This window comes from Platichthys flesus, chromosome 1, assembly GCF_949316205.1.
Source record: "Platichthys flesus chromosome 1, fPlaFle2.1, whole genome shotgun sequence".
NCBI lineage: Eukaryota > Metazoa > Chordata > Actinopteri > Pleuronectiformes > Pleuronectidae > Platichthys > Platichthys flesus.
Genome location: NC_084945.1, coordinates 11,947,964 through 11,962,536, shown reverse-complemented (window position 1 = coordinate 11,962,536; position 14,573 = coordinate 11,947,964). Strand labels below are relative to the sequence as shown.

Genomic DNA, 14,573 nt, shown 5'->3' with positions numbered 1-14,573 from the left:
TTTCCAATCGCATCAACATGCTAATGTCTCTTTGTCTTTGAAGAATGTTTTACCCCATTTACATCTGGAATGTCGAGTGAATTAAGAGGGATGATTGGTGGATGCACGCTTGTGAACAGCAGACTTTTAACTATAATGATAAAATATAGAAAACACAAAACCTAAAAAAAAGTGAATTATTGATATTCCTGCACATACATTTGCATTATATGTAAATGTAGTTATTTAACATCTTTTACACCTATAATATGTTGATACAAAACAATATTTCACTTTTTGTTTGCTTAAAGACAACTACAAATGTTAATACTCATAGATAGAACTGGCCTATAAATGTATCAATACTCTTCTGTAGTATATTCAACTATTCATTAATCCCAAGTTTTCATAATAATTTAACAGTAATACTTGCACTATTTGTATTTTAATCATATTGACACATTAGGAATGTAGTAAAGATGCAACATTTTAGGCTTATAATTGCTTTATCAGTTCATTATTTTTGATTCCTTGAAATTAATTGCAAATAAAGAAATCAACCATTTGTATAAATACAATTAAGCCATTGATAGTTTACATATATACCATGTTTCCTCAGCCTTATTTTCTATCATTTAATATAAGTTCAGAGGCAATAATTACAATAAATAATGTCAGCAACAACTGATTGTTAGTTATTATGAGCTGTTAAAATAAATTTGTTGTAGAGAGTGAAAGTCATCCTGTGTTTTGGAAAAAAAAAGTATAACAAACCTTGTATTCTCAAGTGTGAATACGGACTTAAATAAGTCAGTACAATTTAATTTGTACCCGGCGACCCCTCTGTTATCTCACAGAAGAGCAGCTTAAACCTTCACTTTAAAAATAAGTACTCAAAGCTTAAAACAAAATGTCTCTTTAATTTGTAAGTGTCAACAGCAGTACAAAAGATGGAGTGATGTGAGAAGCTTTATGTAACACAATTTCTGTCTCTTTTACAGAAAAGGAGGAAATTCTTGAGGTAAATGAGCTTTAAACAGGCAGTTCCTCAGCCCAGTGTTTCATCGTTAAAACGGACTGAGCCGCACAGAAAATGGTGTTACATTATAAGATGCCTGAATCAATCCTGTGGGGATAATTTAATCATATACAGTCTCCACATTCCTGTGGTGCCCAGATGTACCCAAATGTCACTCATTGGTTTTTGTTTGTTCTTGATATAGAGTATTAATACTACCAAAGCTGAGGAGATCGCTCTCCACACACACCACTGTAAAATTATTCACCTTAAGTTTACCTCACGTCAATACTGCACATGGAAACCAAAGACTTGCCGGTGTACACTTTGAAGCCAAGCAAAACAAACATTAAAAAAAAAAATCTCTTTTTTTTTTTTCATTTTAGCAATAATACCCCGAGCAAATATTCGATCTTTTGTACTGTATAAAGAAGAATGTGAACACAAATGTGATGGCAACATTATTTTTAAGTTGAATTAAAAACTTTACATTGGACTGTACAAGATATTATGATAAACTATTTACATATTCAGACATAAACTTTTTTTTAAGCAGCAACAGACACTATGTATTTCATTTTCTCTAATAACACCCAAACAATACTTGCCATGGGCCTAGGTACCTGCCAGGAAGAAAAAGAAAAAAAAAGTTTTTTACGCAGAAATTGTAATTGTATCAGGCTGCCAGCGATTTCAGTGGCTCCAGTGATTGAAGAGCCACACACAGTGTTGCTTGAGAGACAACTCTAAAAAGCAAAGTACCAGAGACAACCATAAATATTGCCCCAAACAACAAACTTTACACTTCTGAACAGCAGCTAGCATGTCAGTCCAGCATGTCAGTGAATTGTGCTGATTAAATTAACACAGAGAACATTCCCACCATATACATCACAAAGTTCAGACAGAAAAAAAAAAAAAATTACAGTAAGTAATGTTGAAACAGAATACAAGCTTTTGTCTTCAGACGTCCATTCAAACATTTGCATTTGTCTAACGAGGATTAAGAGAAAACGAGTGTGACGGCTACATCTGCAGATGGCTGGATAGTCATGAACATGTTCATTTTAAAAAATCTGTAACATACAAAAAAAAGATGGCAAGGAGATAATTAACCAAGAAAACTGCTCTGTTGTTTTTTTTTGACACAATAAAACTAAATAAATATTTGCACGCTCCCACCTTTTGAAATAATATAACATTTGAACATAATTTGTGTTTGAAACAGTCACTCAAAAAAACACAAATTCTGTTGTGATAATGTAAATGCAGGCTAAATGCATGCACGTGAGTTTAGGAGCTACCTATAAGAAATTTGCCATGAGTGCTGTAATAAAGAAGACACAAGTAAGACTCAACAGCACAGCACTGCATCATGATCAAAGGAACAATATTGGATTATTATTTTTTATGTCAAGTGCTTGTTGTTTAAATGAGTACCTTACTTGTAATAACTGTATTATAAAAGTCTAATGACTATAGATTTGTATTTCAATTGGCTCTTTGAATACTCAAGGGGAGAAACTAACTAGATATTGAGCAAATGAGGTGCTTCTTTCTGTCGAAGGTCCAATACGGCTCCGCTCCAATAAGCAGGAAGAAAAGTTCAGCATCTACATGAGGTACAGTGACTTGTCAGGTTTTTAAACACATGAGACCATGTACAAAAATAAAACTTAAAAAAGAGAGAAAGTTAAACAAGGACAGCCAAATGCATAACTTAAACTTCACTAATGAACAAAAATATATTTTCCTATGTTATATTTACAATAAATTCTAAATGAGATGGCAAATTCACTGACAACCATTTTTTGCTCCAATTTATCAAGTACGTTTTGCTTTTTTTTATTCTTCCGTTGACTATGATTGTCTGTGTTGTTGTTTAACTGACAATTTTAGAGCCAGCAGCGGCTAATAATAAATACAATATGTTGATACTCTACAGTTTCAAATACAATATACAATGCACTGAAGTCTGGTGTTTTTCGCGGCTGACCGAGCCTGCTGTTGAATTTTCTGCTCGCTTCCTTGTGCTGAGTGTCTCCCCTTGGCAGCCCTGAAGCTTAGAGAAAGTGTTCATTCATCATACGTGTCTTTGCATAAATAAACAAAATATGTAGAGAAAAAAAAAGACTCAAAGCTGGCAACTGTGAGAGCAAACCCACTTGAGTCAAACTGGGGGGTTTTGTTCATTCAGGGTGTTGTTTTTTTTCTTCCTCAAACAGCTTCACATTAATCAGAATTGATAAAAATACAATTTCTATCCAGTGCTTATAACACTTATGAAACATTGTCTCCTCGTGAGTTCTGGTTGTCATTTTTTTCTTTCTTTTTTTTTTTCTTTTTGCTGTATAAGCACAGTCAAGTCTCAGTTCCGTGAAGAGTCCTTTATAACTATCAGCCAACTAAAGCAATGTGGCATGGTCATTAAAATATTTACAATCACATACAAATCAATCTAACCACCAGCAAACAGGAGCAAACAGCTTGAAAATACTTAACAGGTTGACTTGGAGGGAAATCCACTTGGGTTTGTTTGTTTGTAGGAGAGTGTTCTTCAAATGTTTTGTACCTCAATGAGAACAATGTAGAAAAGATGTGATGGGAAAACAATTGGAATTGTTGATGAGGTGTTTTACAAGACTTAATATAAATGCTTCCAAAAAGTAGGAACAATGCAAGCCAGCTCTGAAAAGGTTTTGACAATACAAGTACAGAAGATAACAGTGCTAAAGTGATATTAAGAACCATCTGTACCAATTATAGCTATTGGAGAAAAATGCAGTGACCAGCAGTAGGGATCTCAACTAGTTGAATCCACTGACCAGCCATTCAGATCCTTCAAAAAGCTCTGCTTTTCTGCTGAAATGGACGGGTTCAAGGGCAAGGGAGGGGAATAGCTGGACTCATGCATTAATAATGCTGTATTTCAGATGATACCCAGTCGTCAGTCATTTTAATAATCCCCCACAGCTTGATGTACTTGTTCCATCTGCTCGCCAGTGCCTGGTGATTGGACCGGGGTGAGAGCCCTGTTGAGGCCTTACTTCCAGCACTTTGATGGAGAGCACAATGAGTGACACACACCCCATTTTTATTGTTTCCCATCCCTCCCTGGTGTTTGCTTCTTCTCTGAGCCAGATGGCGCCCCCTGGGTGCTGAGGTTGCCACAGGCAGGGGTCAAAGCAGGGCATGGCAGGGAGGGAAGCCACTTAGACCTTATGCCCCGTAAAGAGGATCTGAGTCGCAACATCAAGGCCCTGACCGCTAGAGGAGCTTTATCTAACTGCAGGCTCCAGAAGGTCACCGCTTGTCCGCTTTTTGCTGAAATTAGGAGAGACTTTGTCCTTGTTGCTTCTGAGTCTTTGCATGTCATGTTAAGTGCATTACAAAAGCTGATGAGATTATTAGAAATAAAAAAAATAAGGCTCAAAGGTGACAGAATGAGAATTAATTTTAAGTGCACACGTTAAGCTACCTGTCGTGTGACGAGGCAATTTGGGAAACGATTTTAGAGTTATCCCCATAAACTGTCACTTCTTTTAAGACTGCTTCAGTAATCAACTCTATGCATCAACCTAATGACTGTGCTCTGCTTTAAGACTTCTTAGTGTCAGTTTAAGATTTACAATGTCTAAAAAGAATTAAGATTGAAAAAAAAAATGAAGTTCTCAGACCTAAGACTTTAAACTTGCTGTCCAAATGGGGCTAAAGCGTTTATCAGAACATACTGTAGCTACACATTGTACAACATCAATTTGAGATTGTAATGCCCCCAAAGCTGCCTTTCACTGCGGTTCCAATCCCTCAGATTGGAGGCCTTTGGCCCTTTAGCATCCTGGCCTGATTACAATCGCTCTGATTAAGAACTTGGTAAGTCAGACTGGGCTGCGGAGCTGGAAATGAGTGAAGGATGCCACAGTGCTCTCTGTGTGTGGACTGGGAGGAGGAAATGAAAGGGCTGGCCGGTTTCATTGATGATCACTGCATTGGGCTCCCTGGAGGACAGCTAGCGTCACGAGCTACCGACCAGAGATGTCACATACTGTAACCTCCTGCAGAGCCTTGTGCCTCCAAGTTCCTGAGTTTGATTTGTTTCTTCTGTTTGGGTAAATTAAAGAAAGACTGGATAATGAAGCTGCATTAAGAGATCAAGAGATTGTCTAAGACTCTCATAAGACTTTACCGATTTTAGAAACAACTTGAAATGTTTGGCACCTTAGCCTAAATTTTGTATATAACAATCAACGAAAAACTCAATAATAATAATTATTATAATAATTATAATTTCCCTCTGTGATAAATTGGTATCACTCGATATGAATTTTGAGATATTTTGTACTGGTAATATTTTACTCTTGATTTAAAACATTCACAAGCTGTTGGCTGGCACACTATACCTGAGTGAGTATATTATTCCCATTTTGAACAGTTACATCATATATCAAAATCCTCTAATTGAAAAGACAAACAAGGTAAGTGACTGTTAAGAGTCCAAATCTTACATCAAATATTGATATTTGATGTATATATGTCAAATATCAAATGTTCAATTTCAAGTTCTGTCTTTTGTTCTAGGCATTAATCTAATTGTGTAAATGTCTATGATCACAATGAAAAAATAAACAATGACATTAAAAAAATTCTAAATTACCACAACCAAACTGCTTCACACACTTGAAGAAACACTTAAGACCAAATAGCTTTTGATTCTGATGAAGCCACCTCTGCATGCTGGCTCCTAAATGATACATCATTGTTATTTTTTCAAAACATCCTTGTGTGGTGTTTTTTTTTTGTATTTTTTTTACTTATGCTCTTTCCCTCCCTCAGATCAGACCAGCCCTCGGGCGTCCTCCTGTGTAAGTGTTGTGTCTGCACCAGCCTCATCCATCAAAGAGGTCTCAGTTGGCGTTGACTGGCTCTTGAGTGTCATTTTCACTGCTATAGTCTGTTTTGGGCTCATCCTCGAAATCTTCGTACATGTCCATCTCCTCCACGCCGTTGACCGGCAGACTGTTGTTCGCCATGGTGTGGGGCTCTAGCTTCATGTTGTAGGTGGCCTGGATGACAGGAATGGCCGGCTCGGGACTCGCCGAGGCACTGGAGCACTCCGAGGTCATATGAGGTGAGGGCGTGGTGGTTGCCATGGAGATGGGCCCGGGATACATCATACTGGCGCTGGTTGTGATCGGAATCTGAGGTGGTTGTCTGGATGAAGGAGAGAGATTAAAATAAGATTAATAACTTAATTTTGTTTTATTGATAGAACAGTGAACAGCCCGCGCCAAATGGGGAAAAATAATTGGGGAACCAAACCCACAGACTCAAACGTCCATTCTTTTATACAAATATAACCTTACAATATGATAAAAGAACAGATGGAAAGGATACCAACATTTTTGCTGAAAAAGCAGAAAAGACCTTAACTCTATGTTTTTACTGATTGCAGCACTTAAACCAAGATGGTTGGATTAGGGGTTTCCCACAGCAGTGTGCACGAGGCCAGCGGCTCTGTGAAAATGATTTGGGAAAAAAGAGGTTCTCCTGACAGCTCCCGTTTTGAGCTGTTCAGAAACACTACCCAGTTTATTGGTGACATAAAACCAATACGTGGTTAGTGCTGCTCTTGTCTGCTGTTGCGCTGGATGATTGATAGTCCAGCCGCTGACGCTTATGACTGACATGGGAACACCTGGAGAAGGGTTCTCCTGCTAACCACACACAGTAAATTAAAGTGTTAAGCTTCAGACTGCTGCCCTCCAGGCTTCTGTAAGACTATACTTACCGCTTATATCCTGTAATAATATCTGCACCTCATGCTCCATTTGCAGACTGCTATTGTCTAAAATTAAAAATGAGAACTGTTGAAAAGCCCATTTTAATGGGCATGTCAAGCCCTTGTCTTTTAAACCAACACAGATAATAACTGGCTTTTGGAAATTGTATTTATATTGTATGAGAAAAAGCTCCAGGGAGACAAAACACTGCAGTCCCGTTGGTATGTTTTTAAGATTGTTTGTGTGTTAGTGTGGTTACATGGTGGGTTGTGTGACTGCATGCCTACCCCACAGTGAAGAACTGCCTCATTTCTTGTCGCCTTGACCGCATCATCTGCTTGTACTCGCCAATGCGGAGTTTTTTTCCGTCAATAATGCAGGTTCTCTTGGGACGCGGCTTGTACTTGTAGTTTGGGTACTTCTCTAGGTGGAGCTTACTCAGACGGGCCTGCTCCTCGTAGAATGGCTGCTTGTCCTGGTTAGTCATTGACTTCCACCGAGAGCCTACGCAGCACAGCAGATGAGCACACACAGGAGAAAACGATTTCAGTAACATAGAGATTCAGAGAACAATAATGTTTTGAAATTCACAATCCAGTCACATTTACCCTTAACCATCTAACCATACCCCTAACCCAACAATGGGAGAGCTTCATTTATATCCGAATTGTCCTTAATAAGGGCAGACGTTTTCTAGCGCAAAGTCATGTGGCAAGATTTATTGTCCATTCCACACCAACCACTTGATAGCCCTGCCTTTGCACATTATCTGAGACGTAAGACAAGCCTCGATGTCAAAAACAACAAGCCGAAGTGGTAAATACTACAGCTTTGCGAAGTGTTCTTCCAGGTAGTGGATGACAGCACTTTTAACAGCTCTGATGAATGGACTCCAGTGCCGAAGGGACAAGACCCATTTAGCCTCTGTCATTTTTCATGACAAACACTTATGGTAGCGCTGGGCTATAAATCCATCTGTGTGCCGAGGTGAACTGGCTCTCAGTGGCCTCTGAGATAACACACCTTCCTTCCTTTAGATACCAGCTGCAGATCGTCTTTACTCATCAGTGTTAAACAAACCCATGGAAATGCTGTCTGTTTAAAGTCTGTGAGGTTTAACCAAAATTCAGACAAATAAAGGAAATTTCTGCTGCTGTTTGACGGTACTGTTCTACACATACAAATTCTTCTCCACTCTACAGTGCGATATGAAAGTAGTTTCAAATACTGCATATTTATCACTTTTATCAACGTTTAATTATTCATTGTTTTTTTTTAATTAGAAGTAAGTCTTACCCAAAATTTTGCTAATGTTGGAGTTGTGCATGTCGGGGAAGGCCTGGAGGATCTTGCGCCGCTCATCCTTGGCCCACACCATGAATGCGTTCATTGGCCTTTTGATGTGAGGTTCGTTGGTGTTCCTTCCTCGAGCTTCCCTGAAGACTCGTGCCTCAGTGGATCCAGCGCCTCCTGTTGGCCAACAATAAAAGGGTTGGGGTTTATGTCTGGGGCGATTGACTTTGGACCCTGGAATAGCCAGAGCAGGAATAGAAGAGGGAACAAGGCAAGACATTGATTAAATGACGAGCCTTTTTCAAACTCTCCATTGTCTATTAGGGTAATCGCTGCTATCATCATCATGAACATTATTTCAGATGAGTGCAGCTCTTCAGACCCTAATCGAGAGAGTAGACTTAACATTGAGCTAGAAACCTGACTCACCAGGCTTGTGTTTAATGTGTAATAAAAGTTTGTCTATTCAGAACCAAAATAGAAGCTTGTTCGTCAATGTTAATCAAATATTGTGTTCCCACTTTTATTCTCTGCTAAACAATTTTATATATGACAATTGGTGTATCCATATGTATGGGTACTAATATACATATGCAGGACTTGACAAAATCTGGGAGAAAAACTGCAAAACTCAGTAAAGCATTTTTCCAAAATACATATTTTATATATATACACACAAACAAAATTCCGACATGTCCTCATCTGCTTTACTCTGTTTCTTCTTTCTCACTCTCTTTTTTTCTCTCTCACACACATACACTCACACACTCATACACACAAATAAACAAACCAGGCGCACATTTTTCGATGAGACCGCATCGTTTCTCCAAAGTGCTGTTTCTCAATCAGGGCATTCACAATCAGCATAAGAGAGTTTCTCTCAGTATTAAACTGTACATCAGACTGATAATGATTTCTGTTTGCATGCGCATTTGCTTGCTTTTATATGTAAGATGTGAAAGAATTAAATAAAAGCAGTATGAATATTTAAACAAACAAAAACATGTTGATAAACAAGGCTTGAAAAATAAGACAAAAAAAGCCTTCCATATGCTACGATACATCTTTAATGATCTCAAATCTGGAAAAGAAAGCTCGGGATGACTCATGCATATTTCATCATCCACATGTGAAGCCTTCTCATTAGACCATTCCACTAGCAGCCTTGGCACATGTTACCTGGGGTTTGATTTCTATTATTATTTCAGTTGATAAACAAAATCAAACTCTTAATGAGTAATGGAGGACTGTGCGGAGACATTAATTCATAGAGAGCTCGTTCTGCTCTAATCACTGAGGAAGCCGAAGAGTTTGAGTTTCTTTGCTTTAGAGAAGCATGTCCTCTTTTCAAAGCTATTACATGAGACAAGTGCTGAAAAGGCGATATATATATATAATCACACACCCACTACCTATGATAGAAATCAGGGTGTGGTGGAAGGTGGATTATGTGTGAAGTGTATTTAAGGTGCCGCTGCCTACTGGGAGACATGTTTCTCCCAGTGAGAAGGGATTTCCACCTGCTCATGTTTAACAGTCAAGCGGCCAAAGACACTGAGACTTGCCTTTTATATGGAACGCCCGGGAAATTATATTTTTCATTTTGTGTCTGCTACTGAGATATTTTCCTGTTTAAGATTTGAACTACTTCCTGTTAATGGAAATAACAATTAAGTCAAAAAGAACATGTTCTGTTATCGTCTCGAAATCATGATTTGGGACTTCAGCAAATGTACATTATTCAAAAAGAGGAAACTATAAAATAAATAAATGACAATATATTTAAATTTTTTGTACTAAAATAAATATTTCTCTTGTCAATATCTCGTAAGTATAGTTTACAATCAATATATAATCTCAAATTGAAAATATTTAAAAATCCTTGGATTGGCATACATTTGTGTTACTTTTATATTAAACATAACAAATAGTGAATGATATATTTAAAGAACAATTCCCCCCAATTACAAAAAACATATTTTTTTAATCTTTATCAAGTTGCCCATATACAAATCATAATCTTAAAAACCTCTGCCATTTCTTCGCCTGATTCAGATATATAATTATCCTACACTTTGTTAAACACATATTCAAACTCTGGGTGCTGTGTCATATCCTGTCTGTTTGCCTTCACCTCCCAGAATGCTTGAGCCCTGAAGCCATCATGAATTCAGGAATAATACACTACCTTTGCTGCCACCGAAACCCCACAGTACGTTAATTTCATTTAGCATGCACTCACTGTACAGGATGAATTGATTTCACTTTGTTTGGTTTTGACAACCATGTTTATTGTGCAATGAAATGTGGTGTGGCGGAGGGCTGACAGTATCCATCAACGCGGGGCAATCTGCTGACTGTCGGGGCCAGATGAAGGTATTCATTAGCTCAGGAGCGCAACGCTCACTCAGACACGACAGCCAGTGTCTGCACCCCGGGATCGCTTGCTGTAATTTACGATGCCTCCCGTGCCATTACTCTATCACTGACACTGATTCAGCAATTTATATACTGGTTTGCATGCATATGGGCAGAGGTGAGCTTCTTATGTGGAGGGGGGGGAGACAAAACAACTGCCTGCCATCAGCTAGTGCCACATCCATAGTTAGCCAGGAAACTAGCCACGTGACTTGGTTCATTGGAGGGAAGCCAGATGAGGCATAGCACATGGAAAAGTGCTTGTCTTCTGCAGAAAGACACACCAGCACTCTTACATCATTTGTTTCTATCTGTACAGAGGCAGGTGCTTTAGTCCTGGTTGTGTAAAAAAAACACAAAGTGATGCTTCACTCAGACCTAACACTGCCCCCGGGACACCAACAGCCTAACAGTTTGCCCTTTGACCTGAAATAATGAGTCCTTACAGTAATCGTGATTCTGATTATAGTCTAAACGTTCTAGAAGGGCATCCAAAACTTCATGTGTGGATTAATTTGGCCCCCCATCCGCCCCCTGCAATATAAATAACTTAATCAGAGGCATTCTGTGCATTAAAACAACCAGGCTTAGAAAATCCCTAGAAACTGTCTCTGTCTTTTCAATAAACATCATGACACTGCTGTGACATTTTGCAAATGAGCATTAACATTATTCTTCCTGGAAGGGAAGGGCATTCAGGCATCAGTTAGTTAGGTGTGTGATTGTGTAAATAAACACAGATGTTTAACAGTGACAGGGGCAGCCCCCCTGGGTGGTAGCTGCGGAGGGAGCGAAACAGAGGGAGTGTCGCTTAATAGAATTTATTGTGATTCATGAGGCCTGCAGCTCAAGTGTGACAGAGTGATTTGAGAATCCCCTTTTAATTTGTCTCTCCTGGAAACACTGCAGATGAGCGGCATGAATTACAGCGAGAGAGAATGATTGTGTGTATTTGTGTGTGTGTGTATTAGGGCAGGTGGGAGGAGGGGGTAGAAAAACTAATGAGGAAGCAGGGAAAAAGGAGAATACTAAAGGAGAGAGAGAGAGGGAGAGAGAGAGAGAGAGAGAGAGAGAGAGAGAGAGAGAGAATTCAGTGAGGCCCAAACGCCTATCACACCTGTGAGCTGCAGGCTCAGACTCGACCGTGCACCGAGCCAGAGGGTAGCGCTGCCCCGGCCGTCCCCTCTCCTCCTCCTTTTCTTCTCCCTACTCATCTTTGTTCTGCGGGCAGACACATAATGTCACCCAGGAATCCGCTCAAGAGGATGAGCCTCAGTGAGCAGGCAAAAATCACGCAACCTGCCAAGCCCTCGCTGTTGGGATCAACACATCACCTCTGACTGAAGGCGTTTACCGCTGACAATAGAGCCTCTCCCTCCGAGCACGATCAGGCTAGATTAATGTGTATGGACAGACAGGACGCAGCGCTCAGTGGCCCCTGCTCCAGCCGGATCTCACAGCATGCTAATCAAACCATTACAAATTACAAGGGAAATAAGCCCTGCCATAACATGCCAACCCATTTTTTGTTTGGACGATTTTGGACGACGAGTTTTCTGGAGGTTGTGCATGTGGGTTCCTGTACTGTGTTCATTCTAATGGTCTGTTTGAGGGTTAAGACTTTGTCTTAGGGTCAGGATTAGAATTAGGTTTAGGGCAGGGTAAGGGTCAGGCATTTAGTTTGAGTGGTAAAGGTTAGGGTAAGGGGCTAGGGAATGTATTATGTCGATGAGTGTCCTCACTAAGATAGAAGTACAAACGTGTGTGTTTTGTGTGTGCACTTGTTAACTTGGGAACAAACGGGCAACCTGTTTAAACATGCTGGCTGTGGCTTTCACTTTTCTCCGCTCGATCCCCTCTCTGGTGCATTTAGCCTAAAAGTGGAGTCTAATCTTTCACAATATCCCAGCTTTGCACTCACAAAAGGAGATGCATGCACACACGGAAGAGACAGAAAACACACAGAAATGTGTTCTATGGGGTTTACATTTAAATTTGCCGACTTCAAAACAAAGCTTTCTTATTGATTGTGTTGACCTATTCAACTATTGTTGTTGTGCCTTGTTAAATCATTAGAGCCTCCTCATCTTATCTTTCTTCAAGGAAAAGTCCTCGACAATAAAAAGCCTTAGCTTGATTCCCACAGCCTCAGTGCAAGAAAAAACCTCTTCAAACAATCAGCTGATTTTAAAGTTCAGAACAGCTCAGAGCTACTGAAGTAAAGAAACCCATCATGATCTGTAACAACAATGCAACACTGCTGTTCTTCTCATCCTATTCCATGAGGACTTTGTTAAAGACACTGTTTGGCTCAAGCTTCATCTTTTCTCACTCTCTGGTTGATGTTATCACACTGGGCGTTTAGATTAATTCTGTTTCCTGTCTCCACAGATCTCTCAACAAGCTCTTTGTTCTCTGCGGACCCTCTGCAGTGGGGGGGTGGTTTAGACAAACACGGCCTCAGCTACACAGCAACTCTATACTTCCATATGTGAATGAACAAAGGGCCCTGGCTGGGCTCAGGCCTTGGTGGTATTCTGCAATATTTTCATCATAGCTGAAAAAGACCTAATGAATTTGCGTTGGGGCCGTGCGTGTGGCTCGTGGCTTTGTAAAATGGAGTAAACTTTTATCCAGGTCCATTCCTTTGCAGACTTTTTTCCAGTCTCCTTCGTTAGGACTTAGGGTGCTGCGTGCTTCGCAAATATTAGCTTAAGCAACCTAAAGCTTTCTGTGAGCTGCTGTGATGACAGAGGGCCGCTGTACGCCGGGCCCGGCTCAGTGTGGCTGCTCTGTTCTGGAGGGAAAGCTGCTGCACACCAAGGGGCTTTCACACCCTATGTAAGGGCTGGGAGGTACACCCAGTAATTTTCCTTTTCAGGAAACACCAAAGTATATACAGTTTGTTCTGAATTACTGGGGAAAAGTGTTGTTGGAATACAGAGGAGTCTCCAAATTAATTTTCCCCTTGCTTTGCCAAAATGCTCCAAAAATAATTATATTTATGATTTAAATTATGAATTCCAAAAGTGTTCCGTGAAAACGGCATTTTGCCCGTCAGAAGAAATTCAGATGCTTCGGTTAAAAATGTGAGAAGTTTGGTTGAAAAGTAAATACTTTTATGATGTGCTAGTCTTATATAACCACTGCTTTGGTAGAATAAAAATTACTGTGGCATTTAAATAACTGTAATATGTAAGATTGGCAAAAACGTTTGTAAACCAAGTGTATCCTGGTTTTAACCCTGCCATCTACATGACCTCTGACCTGCAAATCATTAAATCAGTGCTGTGTAGGTAAGACAAGAAAGCACAAACGGGGGGCGGTGAGAAAATGACTGTGTGCCTCTGTACGTCAAGGTATGTCGGGGTGACGCCTTTTCACAGTAAACATGTTCTCAGAGGAGCAAACGCTTCGTGGTTCACATCATTCGACAGAATGTGTTTTCCTGTTGGTGAAGCTGAGAGACAGGCACATATATTTGTGGCGTAAAGGGAAGAAACGGCAACTTTGTGTTTTGAGTTATGTGTGCTGCCGTGGCTCCCAGCCATATCCCCCTGGGAAGAGGACCTCTCCTCCCCTCTAACCTCTGCCTGCTCCTAATCCATAGCCCACTGGGAACACTGATGTGAGGCGTCTGACGCGAGCCGTTCCCTCAGCTTTGAGCCGGGACTTAAAAGGACACAACTGCCCTGATGTGCGCTCTGTTTCGGTCCCGACTCCACGGCAGCCACAAACGGAAGGTTCCCACTGGGAGAGTGCGCACTGCAAGGATATCTGTCCGAGGAGTCAGACGGGTGGGATGGATCTGCTGCTGTGGCTCATGTGGGAAACATGTCAGTGGGTCCACTAAATGCAACCCTAATTCTCATCTTCAGGAGTGGGTGTGATGCGAAAAAAGTTCAGTAAAAATACAAATTTGGCTTTGAAATTTTTAAACATTTTTATGGGATATAAAAATACATATTTATAAATGTCTGAAAGTCATGTGGCTGGTCTTTAACATATGTTAACCAATTAAATAGAAGCATTTCTCTTTTAAACTGATGGGAAATGTGTCCGAGATGCTATTTAAAGTTGTCGAT

At 40.0% G+C, this 14,573-nt stretch overlaps 1 protein-coding gene across 9 annotated transcripts in view; it reads right to left on the bottom strand.

Annotated features, from left to right (window-relative positions):
- Window positions 1–879: 879 nt before the first annotated feature.
- Window positions 880–14,573, bottom strand: part of sox6 (SRY-box transcription factor 6) — a 131,934-nt gene continuing 118,240 nt past the window's right edge. For all 9 annotated transcript variants that reach the window (XM_062384860.1, XM_062384884.1, XM_062384891.1 and 6 more), the window contains 3 exons: window positions 8,074–8,247; window positions 7,065–7,281; window positions 880–6,208 (listed from right to left, as the gene is read on the bottom strand). In XM_062384860.1, coding sequence (XP_062240844.1) covers window positions 5,902–6,208; window positions 7,065–7,281; window positions 8,074–8,247 — 698 coding nt within the window. In that variant the 3' untranslated portion in view covers window positions 880–5,901. The remainder of the gene's footprint in view (window positions 6,209–7,064; window positions 7,282–8,073; window positions 8,248–14,573) is intronic.